Source organism: Bactrocera neohumeralis, chromosome 2, assembly GCF_024586455.1.
Source record: "Bactrocera neohumeralis isolate Rockhampton chromosome 2, APGP_CSIRO_Bneo_wtdbg2-racon-allhic-juicebox.fasta_v2, whole genome shotgun sequence".
NCBI classification, from domain to species: domain Eukaryota; kingdom Metazoa; phylum Arthropoda; class Insecta; order Diptera; family Tephritidae; genus Bactrocera; species Bactrocera neohumeralis.
Window position 1 is genome coordinate 55,753,183 of NC_065919.1, and position 22,332 is coordinate 55,775,514.

A 22,332-nucleotide genomic window follows, 5' to 3' on the forward strand; every position below is an offset into this window, starting at 1 on the left:
AATTTTCGAAGAAGTCATCATTGTCGCATTCTTTTATTCCCAACTTCAAATATTCAAACCTTACTTTAAAGTAAAAATATCAGGCATTATTATCGAATATCCAGCAATCGAATTGTTTCGTTAGGTCGCTCCGACGGGGTAGGAACCTTATATGAGTAGAGGTGATTACTGGTGTACTCGTTACTTCTTCCAATTTATTATACCAAGGCTTTCAAACGGCGGTCTCACGCTATTTAGATGAGATGACATCGGAGGTCTACCAAAAACCTGCTGGTTTTTGCTTTCCGCTCGATCTTTCGCCATGTTATGTTAGCATACGTGCTCACATAAAATTAACTACGTATCACCATCAGAATTTGTGTTATGGAATGACATGCCGACTTGTTGTTTATTTCTAAGACTGAAGACCAAAAAACTAGAAACGAAATCTTGCTCTTCTCTTTCACCTACATACACCCAACTCTTCCATATATCCATACCAGACTGTTGCCGACTCATTAGCGAACAAAGGTTTCGATGATATCCGTTAACCACACACACGTGTATCCTTTACCTTAAAGGTGAAAAATTATATAAAGCAGCGCTACTCACTGTGGCTCACAGTTTTTTATTCCATTTACTTCAGTCGTGTACGCTCCAAATTGAAAATGGCGGTCAAAAAGTGGTCACCACGCAACACGTCTTCAACGTCGAGGACCGCAGCAGCGAACATCATTATTGCTGTGCTGAAGCCACTAGGCTTTTGGCAATGGACAAGGGACCCACGCCAACCATACATCGAAAAAGTCGAACGTGCATACCGCATTGTACTACACATAACGGCAACGTCCAGCTTAATTTTGTTAATGTTGACGGGTGTGTTATTATCGCAAGATCTCGAGGAGATCAGCAGTATACTACACATATTGCTAACCGAATTCGCATTGGTCGTAAAGGCATTGCATATTTGGCGAAAAGGTGGCGCAGCCTGGCGCTTTATGGACGAAGTGGCCAACGATCCCATATACGCTTTGCGCCAACAGTCCGAGTGGACCAACTGGCAGCGCGCTCAGCGTTCGTTTGCCATCGTTACGTACACATATTGTGTGGCCTCTGCCGCCGTTATCGTGTTCGCTTCCATCGGTGTCATGATGACACCAGCCGATGTCTATGTTTTGCCATTCAACATTTATGTGCCCTTCGAATGGCATCATCCGCGTAGGTACTGGTATGTATGGACCTATAACACTGTTGCCGGATTGATGACATGCATCTCCAATACTACGCTGGACATGATATACTGCTACTTTATGTTTCATTTGTCGTTGTTGTACAAATTGATTGGTTGGCGTCTGAGCGCTTTACGGCGACGTGCCAACGAACCACCAGTGATTAAGCAAATGTCCGAGATCTTTCAAATGCATATGAATGTAAGAAGGTAGGATAATTTATTAATCGCATAAGTTTCGAATATAGCAAATTAATTCTTTTTCATTGAGTATCTTCCCAGATTGACGACTGAGTGCGAGACTTTGGTATCTATACCGGTTTTTGGGCAAATTATTCTCAGCGCTTTCATACTCTGCTTTTGTGGCTATCGGCTGCAGCAAGTAAGTGATTGCAACACAAAGTTTTAGTTTTTGAATCAAAAGTTTTTGTGAAGATTTGTGACATAAAAGCGAAGAAAATGTGAGAAACGTTCGCAGAAATCTAAAACTGTGTATACGAACTTCGACTGAACGTGAACTTGATGCTTTTAGCTGCTTTATTCATTTTTACTCTTCTATATATCTAGATGGACAACCTGGAAAATCTTGGCGTGCTTTTTAGTACAGTTCAATTCGCCACAGTGATGGCTGTGCAAATTTTTTTGCCCTGCTACTTTGGCAATAAGGTAACCGAGTACTCAAATGCCTTGACAGATGACATCTTCAACTCGGATTGGACAACATTTGATGGGCCGACACGCAAATTTATGATTTTATATATGGAACTTTTGAAACGGCCAGCAAATTTGAAGTCAGCCAACTATTTTAAAATTGGCTTGCCTATTTTTGTAAAGGTGAATATATGAATACCTATATATTCATACTATATTGGCTGTGGTAGCAAATATGTCCAAGACTTTTTGGTTTCTGATTATATTAGTTGTCTACCTGACATATAATATATAACGTACATATAAAAGAAAACAATGTTTCTAATTAAAATTCAAATTTATTTTTTCATTTTTCAGACCATCAACAATGCCTACAGCATTTTTGCGCTAGTCCTCAACATGAATAATTAAATGAAGTAGGTATACGCGTGTTCGTTAAGTGTAATTTCTTCGAAATGTCGAAATCTTCTATTTCTCTTTAAATCCTTGACATAGCGAACATCATTTGTTTACTGTACAAGTTAAACTGAAAAACTTAACTATGCATATTTGGCTTATAAATCAATATTATACATTTTGAATATTATATGCAGCAATTTAGTTTAATTAGATCTGTTGCTTAAGCGCGCTTCACGAACGTAGTTTTAATAGAATGTTTTAAGTAGAAGACGGCTTAGGTTCTGTTAGTCATTTCAACAATAAAGCTATATTCTAGTAAGATATTGGTGTCAACGGTTTCAATATATGTATATATGGATATTGTTCGGGGGAACCTATATTGTTTTTATCGAGGAACTTAACACTCGTTTTGTTCAAAACTGAATTCTTTATTAAAGAGTCTTTTTTCATCTCAAAAACTCACAATTTACCTGCTACAACCGTCTACGGTAGCAATGAAGAAGAACTTACAATTTAATTTAAACAGTTAATTGATAACTGTTTTGTTCCACAAACTTCCGAAGTTTTCGAGTAAAATTTTGTTTAACGATGAGGTCCACTTCGGGCACAATGGATATGTAAACAAGCTAAATTGTAACAAGATTCAAGAGCTGTTTGGTGTGGTTTGAGGGCCGGTGGAATCATCGATCCATATTTCTTCAATTATAATGCCGGTGAGAAAGTAATTGTCATCGCGCTGTGATAACCGACAATTTGATGTCTGAAATTGAAGCTCCTGATCTCACCGACATTTTATTTCAACAAGACGGCACCACTTCCCACACATCGCCTCAATCTATGGATTTATTGATGGTTTTATTGTGCCAGTTAATAGATCACTAAGATCATGTGATATTACTCCTTTAGACTTTTTCCTGAAGGGATATGTTAAATCTAAAGTCTATGCGGAACGAGTCATCGAAAATTAGATTCAACAGAAAGACCGTCTGAGATGTATACACAGCAAACTTTTGATAGAGACTATCTTCAAAAAATAAATTGCAAAAAAGTTCATTCGAATTTAAAAAAAATAGGAAACCTCGAAATGGATCACCTTTTATAACAAAATCTGAAAATGTATATCGGGTTTGAGATAGAGTTGTGCATTCACAGTGAAGAAGAACAACTTTCTCCTGATTCTCTCATAATTTCAGCTACGGAAAATATTGTTTTAAAGCAGACCCATTTTTAGTAAATGCACTTTTAATAGCCAGTGCCCTGCAATTGTGGTTGTGAGTCGCTATACTATGTATATACCTGTCGTGAAACAATTTAATAAGTTCTAGTCGTATTATACTTGGATCATATCTGCTTCGTTTTCTTGTATTCGGTTATTGATTTGTTCAAATTGCATATAATCACATTCTCCTGATCGTTACTAGCGAACTTGGTATTAGCTCTGACTCAGATTCTTTTAGACAGCCTCTTTACATGATCAAGTCTTCTGCTTTTTCGTTGGCGAAAATGTTCCTATGACCGAAAACCCAAATTATGGACAAGTGGAGTTGTCCCGTCAGTGACATAAAACCTGCCTGCCATTTCTTGCTTCGCTCGAATTAATCTTTGGAGTCGACAAGACCAACATTTCATTTGACTGTCTATGTATTTGCTTTCTGTATCCTTCAATAGTTATTCAATAGAGCTTATCTATACCCGGTACCTGAAAATGTAACCAGCAAAAAGTTTGCATCCAACGAAAATGTATATGACAGCTAATTCTTTTCAGAAGGTGTCTTTTATAGAACAGTTGGAAACCTACACGGCGAAACCTCTTCAAATGGGTGGAGGATGATCAACTTCGCAGTGGTCCGAAATATGGTTGTCTGTAGTGCTAGATTCCAGCATAAGAAAATCACCAAGCTACTTGGCTCTCTCCGGATCGAAAACCTGATTGGTCATGTTGTGATAGGTGGACAACATGTCTCCATTGTCCTTGACGTGCGTACGCGCCAAGGTCATAACATCGACTCCGACCACAATCTTGTTGTATAGAAGATATGCGGCCGCCACTGCACAAAACACGTCCGTCAACAAACACAGGGAAGGTTGGACGACGATAAGCTACGCTTGCAACTGACAGCGAAACAGTTTTCTACCCGACTTAGACTGCAGCTAGTCAGTATAAAGGAACTGTGGGATGACATTTCAAGCTCGTTGCGTACAGCTGCAAACGAAATCATTGGTTTTCGTAAAGTTCGAATGAATAGCTGGTACGATGAGAGCTGTCGTATCGCAGTGGAGAGAAAGCAGGCAGCTTACCTCGCAATGTTGCGATCGACCAAAACACGTGCGAGGTGGGATAGACACCGAGAGTTGAAGAGGAAAGCGTGGGTATGAAAAGCTTAAGAAGCTAGCCGACAGGGGTAATGGATGAAAATTCTACGAAAACATGCGGCGACAGAAAATTTTACGACCGGAGCTTACACTTGCAGAACACCCAGAGGTGATCTAGTGGTATTGCCATTTGAGGTTCATCTGACATTTTTTTAACTGATGAAAATATTTTACTTCCGAATATACATTGTACCATATTTCTCAAGGGACTGATTACTGATTCCTTTCTACGTTAGCTAAATTTAGTTGCTTTAGATTGGAGTCACAGAAGAGTGTAGAGCGATATTAGTTTAGCAATTTTATATATGAATCCTATTGAAAGAAAATTCAAACATTCAGTCTAAGCAGTCTTTAACCATTTCAACTTAATATGCAAATATGAACTTACATTTTGGGACCTTTGTAATCATGATGCCCGTCTGCACTCTGAACATCCGGACCTCCGTCACCTCCAACACCTATATCTATAGTATTTTCAGCTGTTGTTGTACTCGGTGTTGTTGGTGCTGTTGCCTCCATTCGTCGGCCTGCCTGTCCTTGGCCGTAGTCTGCTGCTTTTTGACCGTCTAATGTTTGGTCCGCCGTTGCATTGCCATATTGTGTCATTTTGTGGAAAGATTCCGAGGGCTGCACTGCGACTGCGGCTTTTCCTGAAATAAGACAAGAATAACATAAACTTTATTGTGTGCAAATGTAAATGAAAGCAATGAGAAAAGCTTGTGATGCAACAAAATTAACACGCTACTTGCATTTCTCAACTCATTGTGTTGCACGCAAGTGTTGTGTTGTGCGCCGTATGCGCCCTTGGCCATTATTAAGGGGGCACGAATTGTGTGTACTGTTAACGACTAACGGTGTAGCATACTTTTTGCCACATTTCCCGTTTTGTTGTGGGCCGCCATTATCTTGTCTATGCCCCTTTAAATGGGAGCTGAGTGAGCGCGCCAGCTGCCTGGCTGTCTGGTGCGCCAATGTTGCAACGTTGCAACGCAGCGACTTTTATTGCCCCTGCATGAGCAACTCACTTCTCAGCCCGCTGGCATATTGTGGCGAGTGGCATAAGCAGATTGTCAGCTGCTGATAAGCACTGATTACTTAGCTGCCACTTTTCGCACCTGCCACAACGCAAGTCAAGGCGGCAGCAACGCCGTTGAGGGCATCAGGCGTAACAGCGGCAGCAAGAATAATAACAGTAACAACAACAACAACAATAGCTATAACAGCAACTACAAGACAGGCAACAACAACAATAATAACTATAACGACAACAACAACCAGCAACAACAACAATAATAACAAAAACACAATGGTGACTATAACAGCAGCAGCAAAAACAACGTGTATAGTAACAACAACAAGAACAACTATAACAGCAACAACAAGAACAACAAGTTGTATAACACCTGAGACATCGCTGCCACCTGCCACATGCCGCAACTGCTTCCGCCGCCCACGTGTATACCAGCTACACAACGTGGCGCCTCAGCTTTGGTCGCTTAATTGGCTTCATTTTGCTTCCTTGCAGCGCATTTTCGCGCCTTTAATAATTTAAATTGAAAGCCATTGTCGACGTTGCTGTCGCTGCGAGCGCACGCGGACGCAGCAGCGCGGCGGCGGAAGTGGCCCTGTCAAATGTCGCAACACCAATTTTCCGGTTCATAGACAGCTGATTACGTAAGGGCGTGCGCGAACTTGCTGCTGCCTCGCGGAAGTTTTCTCCCTCCGACTTTTATTGCGTGTAAATTAAATATTGCAATTAACCGTTACTTGTATGTGCAAATATTTGAATTTATTGGTTTTTTTTTTGCGCATCGATCAATGTGACAACATTATTCACAGCGCACACATATACACATTCGGTTACGTGTGTATAAGTTGATTAATGCCCGCTTTCAATCGCCTCCATGTTTTACCTCGCGGCAAATAATTTTTAACAAGCGATTTTGATGAGGTGTGAATTATAATAATCTGCATGTTGATTAATTTAATTTTTTAAATTACTTTGTTGCTTGTTATCGTTTCACATATGTATGTGTGGATATGCGCAACCAAATAAATTTTCTGTCAAATAAATTTTGTATAATTAATTTGCGGTAACTTTCCAGCGTCAGAGAGTGTGGAAATGGACGTGAACAAAAATTCGTGCAGAAAATATATTTTAATTTTGAGTCACTGAAATGAGAACGTAAATGGAGGGATTAAAATTCTCCTGTGATATCTGTATACTGAAGAAGAGAAAGCTTCAAAGGTAATCCACCATCCACCTCAAGGGGTACACCTAGTGTGATCGCCTAAAAACCGGTCGATTTTTGAGGATTGAAAAACTAATTAGTTAAATTTTCTTTCAAAATTTGAAGGTACATTTATACAGGATATAAGAGAACTTGTTAACATTTTCGAAGAATTAAACATCTTACGGGAACCACATGATCTTCGACGGCTTTAATGATAGGTACTTTACTGTTGCAGTGATTCTGTTCTTCTTCTTAAAAAAAAGGCACTATCAGGCATTATTCTCCAGCGAATCGAACAAACTACATCAGCTGTTTCAACAAACGTTAGTTGTGCTAACATATTTTCTGCCGCGTGAAATTAAAATTAATAATTTGGTAGCTTGTAGCCTGCCATAACTGTATAGGCGCGACGGTGGCTATCAGGCTCAGAGAATATGGATTCTTAAAGGAACGCGTATCTGGACAACGTCCGGTGTGTTTAACGTAGGTACTTGCTGACGACAGCCTTACCCCACGGTATTCAAAAGTACAATGGATCAAATCAATGCGTTGATCAGCGCCCTGAAAATACCAAGCATTTTCAGTACCAATTGGCAGTGTGGAATGGACATACTAACTACCTTGGTAGGGTTCGAGGCCCATCAAAACCTCTGCCGTACTTTGGGTCCGGCACCCGGTTGAAAGCAACTCCACTTTGAGTGATCAACGCACTCTTTGGGTATGAACCACAACCACCACGATACTTCCCGAGGGGCCAGTCCGCATGAGCAGATTGGAGCAACATTCAAGGGCTCCTGTCTCGTAGCCGAAACTACTACCAGTTGAGCTTCCGTACTGCTCTGGACAGGTGACCAGGCGTATCTGGACACTCGGATATCCTCACAAACTTTGACTGCATACAGGATCATCTGGATCATGGAGTCGCCATATCGAATTCTGGCGGCTCCTTCTCTGCCCATATACTGATGAGGGAGATACGGGGGGGGAAGAAGCCGTTTTAGGAGAGGGGCAGCAAGCATCTTTACGGATGGGTAAAAGCTTTGTGGCAGTAAGGCTAACTTCTCATTAGTAGTGGAACTCTTGACAGGCCACTGTCCTATTGGCATGCATGCGGTAAGAATGGGCATCTTACCGGATGCTGACTGCAGAAGCTGTTTGGAATAAGATGCGGTAGAAACAAGGCAGCACTTCCTTCTTGACTGTCCTGCGTTTGGCAGGTCAAGGCTTAGACACTTGGGGGCGCATACCGTCGGACATCCTACCGAACTGGCGGGTGTTGAAGTTAAGCGTCTTTGTAAATATGTATTGGCTACAAAGCGTTTCGCCAATCTGTAAGTCCGAACACGGAAGTTCTTTTTTCAATGGCTTAAAAAAGGACTACATTATTAGTCCACGTGTGATCTCTGATCAGCCATCTAACCTAACCCTAACCTAACCTGCCTTAACTAGATCCAAAAACTGCTGGGTTTAGTAGAACTTTACACAAAACAAGCATTCATAATAATTAGAAATTTTTTTTGGGTAATCACACAAGCAAGAGCTGATGGCACCCAACGACTACACTTTAGAAAACTGTAACTCAAAAACTATTCGAGTTATCGATTTAAAATTGGAAGAAAATAGTCTTGAAACTATATTATTTAAAAGTACTTGTTTCGTCCGGCCCTCAATATAAAAAGTGATCCGTTTAGAGGTTCCCTATATTTTTAAAGAAAAAACACAAAAAACTTCAGATTTAAAGGGAAAAGTTTATTATCATTCCAAAGCACATTCTTTGGCATTTATTTTTTGAAGTAATCGATGATAGCACGCCTAAGCATAAAAATGGCTTCAGACATCATGTCCAAATAAAAGAGATTTCAAAACCTGGTGGGTGTAACATTAAATTCTAAAAATTCCAAGAGCATTTGACCGTTAAGATCGAAATACCCGTGAAATCACATAAATTTACAATTGTGGATTTGTGAACTTCTTTATATCGAAAGTATGATATGATGATGGAGTAGAATGTCTCAGATATTCTTATAACTTGTAATCAAATTTGACACATACTAACAAAGGGAACATTTTTTCATGCTTAGCTTTATTATTTTCTACGTATTAGGCTCTTAAGCCGATATTAACATGCCAACGATTAATCCAATTTTTCTATTCATTTGTTTTAATTCTCGGCTGCGATGACCTTCAGTGGCTTCAGGGCTTTCGGTTTCGACTCACTTTTGTAGCGCGATTTGCTAGATCGTTGGAGACGTCATATTCACAAACCCGCGTCTCCAGTTATAAATTTAGTAACCCAAATTCTAATTCCTAATAGATCGCAACATCGCAAGATTATCTGCTTCGTTAATGCTTCTCACTTTAGGAATTAAAAAGACTCGAGAGGGATACGGTTTTAACAGAATAGTTAAGTTCTCGAGGACGACTGACAAAATGTTCTTCGACATAACTTTACTGCAACGCATTGGACATAGTCATAGGTTTGATCGGGAATGAAGGCATTTGGATTAGCTTAGAATGATTGCGGCCTTACGTACAGAAATGATACCTGATACTCCGACACAGCTTTTGCGAACAAGCTGGTACATGGTTTAAAGAACTGGATTTATTAATATTAATTAATTTATTGAAGAATTGGAGATAACGTCGGATTAAATTAGCGATTCAAAAATACTGAAATGTAAGATATAAAAGCTTGTCTTGGTGAGAATAAATTATTTGATACTCCTTAATTTGCTGCCGTAACAGAACTCGATCTAAAAATAATTTTTTCGTGAAGTTGAGTCATAAAAGATTGAATTGAATATTTCTTATCAAACAAAAAATACGCGCATGGTTTTAACCCTTTAATAAGAGACGTCCGAGTGACGCGATCAATGAGCTTGTTTTTCAAAGTTCAAAGGCTGGCGCTTACCGCACTCACTCACACCTTTCGCTTTAATCTTTAAGATACACGCATTCATAATTATAACTAACAATTAATTACCGGCCTTAATCCAACAATATTTCGAAATGAATTTTGTTTAACAGAAACTTACTTCAGAACTTTTGCGAGCTTACAATATTTATTGACAAATAATTTTTCTGGAAAACTAAAATCAATACGGAGATCAACAAAGCACCGCGATGACGAGCGTATTTGGCGACATTTATACAACCACAGCGAACCGATTTAACTCGATGAAAAACCGCAACTGAGCCGCTAAAAGGGCGAGCAAGCGACGCAGATCGCAAGCGATTACACAGCGCCGGCGAGATAATGAAAGATTTGAGCAGAGGAGATGCTCTCGTTGTGATATTAGTTCCTACAGTGCAAAATAAACAAGACAAGCAAATGAAAACAAACCCACATATTTACATTTAAGAATAAATTAAAAATGAATACAACAAAGAACTGATAAGCTACGAGCAACGTTAAAAGAGAGTCATTATTCAACGAACCGCAAATTCAGTTGACACATTTGCGGAGATCAACACAAAAGGATTGTGAACACCTATACCTTAACTGAGCATCAGTGCTGAAGTGTTGCAGACAAAGAGAGATATACTCTTTTCGTATTTACGGCCAACACGTGAGCTGAGCGAACTGTCAATAAATGAGAAAAAAAGTTAACACACTGGCAGCTGTCAACAGTCACCGCTACATGAATATTATTTGCACCTGTGTGCGGTGTAATATGCTGTTTTATTACCGGGAGCATCAATATTTGCTCGATATTTCACACATTACCGAACCACTTTAAATCAACTGTTAACTCGTTGGGTAAATTACATGAATGATTTTTTGTTAAACCGAAAATTGTCAACATAACTACTATTTGTGACAGGCAGTGATGAAGATGTAGTTCAATATACATATATGTATATATAGGTGAAAACCCTGTAAGAAATTATTCAGCGATCATGGAATTTTTTTCTAAGAAATTTACGAGGTAGTATCAAATTCGCGGATAATTATGACGAACAGCTTGTAAGCGACTGTTTTTCTGGCATTAATCGATGAACTCACTGTTGTAGGAAATGTTATGTTTCCTACAACGTGACCATTCGAAATAAAGTTTGTCAAACACCTTAGTATCCAGTATACATATCCATAACCCATTTAAAATCCCATTTATGTATTTGCTTATACGAGGGACTTAGAGATTTTTCATACATTTGTCAGACCTTCTGCTCTTGTTTGGGATTTTCATCTCAATCCACTTGGATGAATAATAAAATGGTTGATATCAACAAAATCGAGCAAAAATCACGCCCACAGCCCTTTTGTGGTAAGAGGGTTTAAAGATACATGCGAAAACTTTGACTACTTATTCCATTTTATTATCAAAATAATCGTTCTACAACTTTGCAACTTATCGTGCGCGCTTGCCATTATATGATCGTAATAATCGTCCACCTGTACTCGCTATTCGTCGAATTATTGAAAATCTCGAGCGTACATTTTCTTTACATAATGTTTAAGTGCCAATAAAACAAAAAACCTGCTCAAAGTAATGAAAATTCACTGTTCAAGTGTTGCTGAAGAACGCATTTGAGAAATGATTCGGCATTGCATCCACATAAAATTGTTCTCACTCGAGAACTGAAGCCATTGGGACAACTTAAACATCGTGAATTTGCTGATTTTGGTTTGGAGCAACTTGAAAACGATACTGATTTTTTTAAGAAAATAGTTTTCTACGATGAGACTCACTTTCATCTGAGTGGTACAATAAATAAGAAAATAATATAAAATAAATATAATAATAATAAAACTATCGATTCTGATGCGAAGTAAATCCACAAATTATTCATGAACAAGCATTGAAATAGTTTCGTGTTGTGATTTAACATCATCGGTCCGCTTACTTGTTGTGGGACACCGTTGTCAATGGAGAGAAGTTATTGTCGATTGGTAATAACCAAATTTTTATAGTCAATTTAAAACAGTTCTTTTAAAATCTTTCGAACAAGACGATCAAAAACTATTGAAATGCTTTTCACCATTAGCTTACATTTTTGATTTAGTTGAACATTGATCTTTAGCAATAAGTCACGTTCTTTTAAAACTTTGGAAGTTAATATTTGGATTCATCGATTTCGTTCCTACAAAAGAATCCATGAATGCCATTTTAACGGTGTTATATCCAGAACTAAATTGTATCGATTGTACTTCACATTAAATAAAAAATAAAAAATATTTGAAAAAACTTAACAATTAGAGTGTGTGTGTTTTTTTTTAGGGAAATCATATCCATGTAGTTGTTTTATTTGTTTTCCCAAATGCGGATCCTCAGCAGATAATACTATCTTATCTTTGGAATATTTCAGGTAATTGTTTTAAGTATGGAAATGTTAATTAGTACATTATGATAAACTTATTTGTCTTGCGCTAATATTAGCAATCTCTTGTAACAGATAAATTTAGACGGAAATATTTAGCAAAGAATAATATTTGATTTAGGTATCAACTCATGGCACAATTTTCATATTAATAATTTCGTATACAATTACCACTAATATAATATCAATGAAGCTAAAAATAACTAAAATACTATAATACAATTGATTAGTATGTACTTGGTATAAGCCATTTACAAGCCAGAAGAAACTCGTCTTTTGTGAATAATTTTTATAGATTATTTTTTTTATTGGATAGTCAAAAAAGTCTTTTCGTATTTCTAATCAAACTTCAACTTATTTTTTTATATTTGTACTAATAAATAAATAAACAAATATCTATCATTTGGTCGACCACTTTTTGCCATTTTTCCGCTAGAGCTATTATTCCCTCGAAATCGAAATTTCGAACCACCACCATTTACTGATTATAAATGTAGCTATATGTGAAGGAAAATTTTTGAACCCAAATTCGCAATCATGACACTTCAAATACCCCCACAGACCTCTTAGTCAGTTAGACATCAGTCGCAAATTTTTCTTCAGATTTGTTGAGTGGTGTAATCGGCGATAAATTTTGACAACTTTTCATTTGCTTTGAATCCATTGTCGATCTCCAGGAGGACCTCCGAAAAACAGTGTCTGGCCATGAGAAAGACTTTTCAGCTTCAAATTAGCTTAACACAAAAGACTAAACAAATTTTACAATAGATGAAATCAGGTAATGACTATTCCGTTAATCATGCCCTGACAAATATATCTAAGAAGGTCGTGTGGATATTTGAAGTTGTTCGGTACGGTCATTTCGGAAGAATTTTCCTCACCAACTCTGAAAACGGGTTGCGCATGCATTTAAATTTTGGCAGCTGATGACACTAACTTAAAATATTCTAAAAATAGGCCCCTAAACTATTTTCCGTACCAACTTCAAGTTTTCGGAGAATATTCTCACATAAGCAACACAAAAAACTGGAAACTCTCAGATTGACTCCTACAATACACTTATACCATAGAAAGAGTGATCCATTTCCAGAATCTTTAAATTTAATTCGAATTGTTTACTATCATTTGATTATTCTTTGGTAATATCTTTTGAAGATTATCTCAACAACATTAGTCGCGGTTACGTCTCATAAGGTCCATCCGTTGAGTACAATCCTCGATGACTCGTTCGAGCATTTCGACCTGTAACCGCCGAATGACACGCGTGATGTTTTGCTCTAAGACCTCAAACTAAACGGAATTGTCTACATAGACTTTAGACTTTTATATCCTCATAGGAAAAAGTCTAACGGTATAATATAACACGATCTTGGTGCCCAATCGATCGGCCCAAAACGTGAAATTTTCTAATCACCGAAGTGTTCTCTCAATAAACCCTGATTGATGACAATGTCGCCGAGATCACGAGCTTAAATTTCAGGCATCAAATAGTCGGTTAACATGGCACAATAAGGGTCGCCATTAACGGTTACGTTCTCACTGACATCATTTTTGAAGAAATAAGGACCGATGATTCCACCGGCCCACAAATTATATAAAAACCTTGCTTTTTATAGATGAATCTAGGTTCCTCGTCGTCACAAATATGGCAATTTTGCTTCTTTACATACCCGTTGAGCCAGAAATGGGCCTCATCGCTCATCAAAATATATCTTGAAACCCGTAAAGAGTATTAAATAAGATACTTCTGTGCGCGTTATAGTCTAAAATGGTAGATCAATAAGAACCCATTATGAAAAATGAAATACAAAATTCCCTTAGCTTTAATTGCCTGTCACTTTACTTTAAAGCGGAATTTAATAAATTTAAGCTTTAGTATACTCATATTACCCGAAGCCACACAGCTTCTTAAATTCTAACTGCACTGTTTTTGTAAATATGTATGCAGGCTTGTGCGTGTGCATCTAATTAGAAATACCCGACGCCTTACACGGAAATTCAAATATTTGCACTCGAGTAGTTATTGCTTTTACTTTTGCTTGCTTCGTTTCATTCGCTTTGTTCGTTGCTGTTATCGTCATTTTGTATCTTGGTAAACAAAAATATTATCTTTACAGTTATTAAAGAGATGTTAAGGCGATGTTTGCACAATATTTGTCGTAGTTTGTTGTTATTCACTTGTTTACACGAGGCTCTTAATTAATTTACGAACATTGTAAATAATCGGTATTTCAATTATTAAAGATTTGATTGGAATGTTTTAAGAAACCTTATCATCACTTGTTTGCTCTTACACATTTTGGTCAATAGGTCAATATTGGAAATCAATAGCAAGGTTTGGTATAAAAATAAAGTTATTAGGAGGAAGGAACACGAAATATGAGGCACGAAGCGCCATCCTTAACCAACTAAACTGAAATAAATAAGACTATATCCTTTCAAGATTAATTTAAGTAGCCAAATTCGTGTTACCCTTTAGATGTGAATGGAGAGAGGGTTAGTAGGGGAGAATGATAGGACCCGTGTCCCAAATGGACTGCGAAGTAAAAGATTGTGTACTCCAATGATCTTGGCATCTCTCTCTTTCTCTGTACATAACTATTTCAAAGAGGCAATAATAGGTGTAGGAAGGCCTGTGAAATTCTATTAAATAACTACCGTCAGGAAGATACAGAAAACAGCCATATACACGGATATCCACGGCATTGCTGGTCTTATCGACGACACAGCTTAATTTCAGCGGAGGCAACAATTGTGGAAAGGTTATGAGCTCACCGGCAGTTCAAAGCTACTTGTCCATAATTTGGATTGCCGACCACAGCATATTTTTCAACAACGAAAATGCAGATTAGTTGGTCAAGCCAAGGGCCTTTTACTAAGAACTACAAAGCAGATTAGTTGACCAAGCTAGGAGTCTATTTAGACGAATCCGAGGCGGAGGTTTGTCCATGAACGCTGAGAACGATAAAACGGGAGCATATAGCTCAGAATAGATGACTCAAAGTATAACAAGGCTAAAACTAAATACTTATGAAATAGGTCAAAGGTTAGTATAGACATATGATTTACTGGCGTATCAGCGCATACGCGGTTATAGCCGAGTTCAGGACTACTGGCCAGTCATTTCTTCTCCTCGCTATTTGCTACAAATTCGAGGTACCAATAAAACTAGATCCTTCTCTACCTGAACTCCAACAGAGAGGGGATCTTCCACTTCATGCTTCCACTTGAAAAGATATTTGAAGTTCAAGCTACAAATGTCACCAGTCATTGAGTTATTTGCCCATTGTGTGATAGGAGATATTTCTTATTTTCCTCGTTCACAATCAGACCCATACTTTGCTTTCTTATCAAGTCTAAGAAAAACAGAATTAACGGTACGTTACCGGTCTTTTAGAGAGCATTCACAGACAGATGCGGCAACTGTAACCTAAAAGGGAAAAAAGGAAACTGTTTTCCGCTTTCTCTGTGAATACCCAACTTTATCATAAATCCGGCATATAATACTTAGAAGTCATCAGGCATCAAACTTTCAAGGGCTGTCTACACAAAACATAATGAATACAGTTTCATCAAAAACAACAAATGGTTTGAGCGCAACGATGAACAGTAATAACTATACATATTATAAAGGTCTTAAGACAGTGAACCAAAAGAGCGTGTTCAGCACTAATGGAGCCTAGGGTGACAACACTACTACCTACCTACTATATATACTATATATTGGTATACTATAGGTATCTGTAATGACTTTTTGACGTAGAAATGGATGAGAGAGTCGGATGTTACTAAAACGTAGAATGATAAAGTTTTAATGAGTAAAATGTGAACTGATGTAAAAATAGGTCAAATATATGCCTTAATTCGAATTCCGTTTGTCCTTATATTCGTCTAAACTAGTTTAAACCCAAAATCACTTAGGTATTTGGTTATTAGTGAACATAAAGAGGAAGAATGTTCAGTATATCAACTTCGAACTTTAAGCTCACACAACTTTAACATGAAATCTCTATTAGTTTTCAGAAATAGAGCTTTGGCGTTTTCAAAAGCAAGTTGTGTGCGACTTCGCAAGCTAATTGATCCCTGCACTACATGAAATAGCCAAGCAACTGTAAATAACAGTTTTAACATGTAATATGAGGTCTTAGACAATTTTACCAAAACTTTATATGAAACAAAATTCAAAAAATCTTCGTAGTTGCATGAAATAAATCAGTCCAGTGTTGCCAAACTACATTATTTTTCGTCATTTTCTCAAACAAATAAATAATGAAACTTTTTAGCCTTTGCCAAATGTCTTAAAAAGTTATATTAATGCAGAATGCAAGTTGATAAGATATGACTCGACTCTTCGCAAGAAAATGAACTTCGTCTAGTTCAACTACTTACAAATATACCCATATATCTAACTGAAATTGTACATACACTTATGATATGTATCCTAGGGTGGTGGTGAAAACCAAAAGCACGAAATTTTTAGGCTTGCCGATCAGGCCGATAGAGCAGAGTTCAGATTTTGATCTGATTGGAGATCCTACTACGGAGTGCATCAAAGTACAGAAAGCCTTGGCTATTCACGATGCAGTCAATTACAATTTAGATTCTCTTTGGAGCTCGTCAAAGTCCAGAAACTCTCCTCAATCCCAAGTAAGTATTTGGATTTTCAGTTGTGAAAATATTTTTATGATTTTAAATTTTTGATCACATGGTTTTATGGTTGCTAATTTATATAATCGTGTTCAAAATTAGGTTACTTTAAGTACTAACTAATCCAATATACAAATTTTCTCTAATTCAAGTTCCACCCTAATGTACAACCCACTTGTATGCCAAGTTAAGCTAAGTCCTCCTCCATCTTTCGCCGAACTCTATTTCGGCATTTCTTACTGCACTTTTACCGCCTGCTGAATTATTTTAACACTTAATACTTTTTTGCAACTTCTCCGAAACGCTTCATTTGCCACGCGTACAAGAACTCGACGTACTTCGGCACACTTTGGTACTTTGTCTTGTCAAACTGGTAGTCACTGCACGAAATTTACAATTTGAATATGAATTTCGAGCGCCCACGACGAGTACGAGCTGTGTGGAGCTTATGAAATTTCCCATTTTTTCTATCTTTTGGCTGAAATGTAAATTTTGAAATCAATTTTTTTTCATGCTCACTCTCTCTCTCTCTCTCTCGCTGTGCACGCCGTTGAAGGCTTTGCAAAGGCAAAGGCCACAAGCGCTTGAGTTGTTTTAGAGTTACGAGTTGGCTCCTCGTGCATACCGACATAACACCGACATACTCATTGCATTTGCGAATGTCCATTTGTGCAGCTGCAAGTGAAATAAATTACCGGAGTTTTTCAATTGTTACCCAAAAGTTTGCACAATAATTTTCGGCGAAGTTTTGTGTCAGTCAAAAAATTATAAAATCGGCGGAAAAATAAACTTACAATGAAAGTCATAAAATAAGGGATTTCTAACAGTGCCATTGTCAGATGCCCAGCGGGAACGCAGCAGTTATGAATATTGAAATATAACAGTTTACTGCGGTTAAAGAGAAGGAAAAAATGTCTAAGTATGAAACATGATTGATATTTTTTCGACATTTAGACCCGACACTTATTAAAACCGCAGCAATTATACAAACTTTGTCCGGAAAGTAATAGGATTAATTGAACAAATCGCTACAATTCTTTAAAAACTTTCAAAATAGGCTTCTTCCAGCGGCATTGAAGGCATCACAAAAGGCATTCTCTGGAATAGCCATGAGAGCCGAGGAGCATGCTGCTTGGATCCCCTTGGTCTGCTCAAATTGCTTGCCTTTCATCGGCCTTTTCAGGCAAGGAAACAAAAAAAGTCCAGGGGCGCCACATCTGGACTGTAGGGCGGCAGCGGAAGCGTTGGGATGCTGGCCTTGGTAAGGCAGCTGTTCATAAGAAAGGCAGTGTGAGCCAACTTCTCATCGGCTGCGTTGTCTTGTCCGACTCGATTGACCCTTCGTTTGAGTATCTTGAGGACTTCCATGTAAAACTTGGCGTTGTCGGTTTGTCCAGAAGGAAGAAATTAGTGGTGGACGATGCCTTTGATGTTAAAAAAGACAATGAGCATGGTTTTCCTTTTGGATTTGCTCATTCTTCCGATCTTCATCAGCGACCTCTTCCCGGCCCTTCAAAAAGGCCCTCTCCACTCCTATAAAAAATTATACTTTCTTTTTTAGGCTCTACAGCAATAAATTGAAGAAGTCACACAATAAAGAGTCACTTTGTATGGTACCTTGTTTGATATCGAACGGCTCGAAAAAATTCTTCCCGATCCTAAAGGATCCTTTGGTATGGCCCGACGTTAGTTTACACAAAAGTATTATGTTCGCTGCGGAAAAATATTTGAAAATAGTGGCATAGAGGAAGCTCTCTTTCGTGCTATTGAATGCAGTTTTAAAGTCGACGAAGAGTTGGTCTATGTCGGACCATTTTTCACGGCCCTTTTCTTTTTTGACTTAGCTTTTCAGTTTTCCAGAACACCTACTTATGCAGTTCAAACGTTTATTTCATTTTTCATCAACTTCCGAAAGATATTTGTACTTTGGAGGGTACAAGATATTTAGGCGAAGGAGAGGGTAGACTATGAAAAGTGTATATGTGGTTTTGAAAGAAACAAAGGAGTACTCTGAAAGCACACATAGTTTGCTTCAAATATAATTATACAACTATTTTCAACTTATCATCTTAGGACCCATAATTCAATACCACTTTGAGCGCTTTCAGTGCCCTTTTGCAATCGCACCCCAAAAATGGACGAATTCCATTATATCTTTTGGAATTTGTTCCTGCCAAGTGACCTGTAGATAATTTTATAACTGCTCAGTGGAAAAAGCGATTCAACTTAATTGGAGCACATGAGCGAGTTATGTATGCTCTCATGCGTGTAATTTCAAGTATTGAGTTAATGAACAAATAGCTGCATTTAATTGCCCGACAAGTGAAAAGTGGCATATACCCGTATGTGTGTGCAAGGTGTTTGTGTGTATGTGTGTGAAGCCATTTATACTTGATTTGCTAATTTTTCCGCATCACACTTCGACACACGCGCCAAGTGCTGGGCTTTGTATGTGCAGATCTGGCAAAAAAAAAACCGTGTGGTGTTTTCAATAGCATTTCTTAAGCACCTAGAAACTCTTGAAGGCACCAAAAAGCGTGCAATGTTGGCTGTGGAACGTATTCAACGGATTAATGTGCAAATTGGCATGAAATCTTCTATATGAGTAGGGAACTACAGACACGTGCATACATATATACATATAATCGGCTGGCGTAAGGTTAGGCAAGTGCTAGTGGAACCAAATCGTGCAGTCGAAATTGAAGTTTTGTTGTTGTTTTTCTTTGCACTCATGTCAATTATTTTATATTCCACATCAGACCATTTTTATAACAAGTTAAGAAGGAGTTGGTGGCTTTATTAAGACGAAGTTCATATATTACTTTAATATTGAGTAGTCGGAAAAGTCTTTTCGTATTTTGTGAATAGATGTAGTTGCAGTCGTATATCTGCAGTGGTACCAATCACATTTTGTCATACCATATAGTGTTGGAAAGGTGAAATTTCAAACTTCATTCAAACAAAAAAAATTAAATTCAGGGAAGTTGAAAAAGAGTTACAGCTCAAAGTTGAGTGAAAATAATGAAGAAGCTCGCTATATTTTGAAATTTTTGTATACAAAAAGAAGAATGCCACGCAAGCCAATAATGAAATTTGTGAAGTTTATGGAGACGATGCTGTATTAGTTCGTGTAGCACAACAATGCTTCGCGCGCTCCGGTCCTGGAAATTTCGAAATTTCGATTTACTCTGATGGAATAATATCTATAGTGGAAAAATGGCAAGAAGTGGTCGACCAAAATGGTACATATTTGTTTTTTTATTTATTAGTATAAATATAAAAACAAAGAAAAATTTAAATTTGATTGAAAATACGAAAATACTTTTTCGACTACCTAATAAAATTGACGAAGAACTATTTTGTGGAACAATGTAAATCACTTAAAGTCCAGCGAATAGTTATTTATCAGTAAAAATATTCCTGCGAAGCATTTTAAGGCCGCAAATAAAAGAAAAATAATTGAAACGCCTTGAAGTATGCAAGCATTTTTTATACAACTTCTCCTCCCGTTCGCTTGCGCGGCTAGAGCTATGGTATTTTTTAGATTAGCATACCTTTACTCGATTAAATTAATTAAATTAGCAATTAATAAAATACCGTTAAGCAGAAAGTCATAACAACCTAACATACAAATAACTGTGGTATAAATACTTGCGCCTGCATATTTCTACAACAGCAAAGAAAGAAAGAACACAAGCCAGCTGAAAGGAAGTGTGGCATGTGTATATGTATGTATGCGTAAATAAGTGAATTCCACAACAGCGTTTCCATGCAATTTTGAGCCCGCTAATTAAATGCATTTAAATAAAAGCGCTACTTAAGCCGAATACCGATTCTGGGCTGCCGCCGTAAATGCAAGTGGAAGTACAACCACTTACTGCTGCATGCCACCAACACATGCGGAAGAGCAATCATGTGTGTATACAATTGTTGTGTTTGGTTTGTGTGGGAAAGCAGGTAGTTTAGTGGAGCGACTGGAGGCGCACCTCCCACACTAAATAAAAACGTGTAAATTGTGCACTTACGCTGGCGAATTCGCAAAATAAATAGCTGGAGAACAGCTCACCTACTTTCCAGCGGCGTTCCAGATTACAGATTTAAAACTGTGTTGGTGTGCATTCTTCGCAATTATGTCGCTCATACGCCACCGCCGTCTGATCCTCGACAAGCAATATTATGTATCGGGTGATTTTTTTGAGGTTAGGATTTTCATGCATTAGTATTTGACAGATTGGGATTTCAGACTTCAAAGAGAAAGATGCTCCTGCATTTATTCTTCCTGTTTCTTAGGCGAAGGGTAGGTGCAAGCCATTAAGTTATATGGCATACTATATAAGCAGCAAAATTTTCGCTTGATTGTAGTTATATAAAAGAATCTAACTGCTATTTAATGAGGTATGCAACTTAAAGAGGCGAACATCATTATATGCGTTGACTAAGTAACCGTCAATTAATAGATCTAGACTCTACTTAAATTGACTATTTTTATACAGAATCAATACAACTTTGGGTGCATCAAGGCTATAAAAAATACCCTTCACAAATAAAGAAGTTTCCATAAAATAACTTAATTTGATCAGTCAGTTTGTATGACAGCTATGTGATGTAGTGATCCGATCTCGAAAATACTTTCGGCGATTTTTTTCTGATTTTGGTAAAATACATATTTATTTTTGTGTAAAATTTCGTATAAATATCTTGTCAAATAAAAAGGTTTTCCATATAGTAATTTGATTTTGAACAATTTGTTTGTACGACAGCTATATGTTATAATATAGTATTTCGATCTAAAGCCTTTTTACGAATATCGTAGCGCTGTTTTAAGAAACGCTTCATGCTCACTATAATGAGGGTGTGTTGTCAAATAAAAAAATCTTTTCATGCAATAACTTCTTTTTGACTCATCAGTTTGTATGACGGCTACACGCTATAGTGGTCTGATATCGGCAATTCCGACAAATGAACAGTTTCTTAAAGGAAGAAGCTCAATAATGGAAAAACTATAGAAGGGGGCCTGTCCCTCGTTCCTTTGGATTGTGGTAGAAACGCTACACCCTAAGCAAAGCCAAAAATGCGGAAATCTATTTTTTGAAAAAGCAGCGACCACAGATACAGCACAGACAAATTATCTCTAAGTGCTGCAAGCTGCTGAACGGTTCGGTAATCCCAAAGCACCCGACCTGTATGGAATGCCAAACAGGGCCCTGAAGCCCGCAGTGAAATACAACGCAAAATCATTTATGAAGCTATTTACACAATGTCTATGAGAAGGAGTTTTCCTCAAGATATGGGGGATGCAACGACTAGTGTTATTACAGAAGGCAAGCAAACCGGCAGGGGAACAGAGCGGCAGGATTTGGAGATGGCAATGGCAGACCGAATAACACCTGATAATATAGTGCCTAATATGGCGCAAGCGAGACAAGTATGATATAATAATTGTGATCAAATTGACAGGTGAATTTTGTTCATTTCATCTCCTTCAAAGTAATCCCCTCC

At 37.7% G+C, this 22,332-nt stretch overlaps 2 protein-coding genes across 5 annotated transcripts in view; one reads left to right on the forward strand and one right to left on the reverse strand.

The window, feature by feature from the left end:
• The window catches only part of LOC126753601 (sodium/hydrogen exchanger 9B2), a 73,052-nt gene that overhangs the window by 34,014 nt on the left and 16,706 nt on the right, over positions 1 to 22,332 (reverse strand). For 2 of the 3 annotated variants that reach the window (XM_050465170.1, XM_050465162.1), the window contains exon 3: positions 5,019 to 5,280. In XM_050465170.1, coding sequence (XP_050321127.1) covers positions 5,019 to 5,280 — 262 coding nt within the window. Of the gene's footprint in view, positions 1 to 5,018; positions 5,281 to 9,899; positions 10,067 to 22,332 lie in introns of those variants that run through there. The other variant, XM_050465181.1, reaches the window with a different exon arrangement.
• LOC126753707 (odorant receptor 94b) lies at positions 621 to 2,571 on the forward strand. 2 transcript variants are annotated; one of them, XM_050465391.1, is made up of 5 exons: positions 621 to 1,417; positions 1,490 to 1,589; positions 1,775 to 2,041; positions 2,216 to 2,274; positions 2,354 to 2,571. In XM_050465391.1, exons 1-4 carry the CDS (start codon positions 648 to 650, stop codon positions 2,267 to 2,269), a joined length of 1,191 nt encoding a protein of 396 aa, XP_050321348.1. In that variant the 5' UTR covers positions 621 to 647; the 3' UTR covers positions 2,270 to 2,274; positions 2,354 to 2,571. The 2 variants fall into 2 exon arrangements, with proteins under 2 accessions (XP_050321348.1, XP_050321341.1); XM_050465384.1 differs by having other exon boundaries at positions 2,216 to 2,571.

What these genes read in the sequence shown, in the direction of transcription:
- LOC126753707 (XM_050465384.1), top strand. Translation starts at nt 648, where the DNA reads ATGGCGGTCAAAAAGTGGTCACCACGCAACACGTCTTCAACGTCGAGG. An exon ending in ATGCATATGAATGTAAGAAG is followed by an intron (nt 1,418 to 1,489) that starts GTAGGATAATTT and finishes GTATCTTCCCAG; the next exon opens with ATTGACGACTGAGTGCGAGA. An exon ending in GCTTGCCTATTTTTGTAAAG is followed by an intron (nt 2,042 to 2,215) that starts GTGAATATATGA and finishes TTCATTTTTCAG; the next exon opens with ACCATCAACAATGCCTACAG.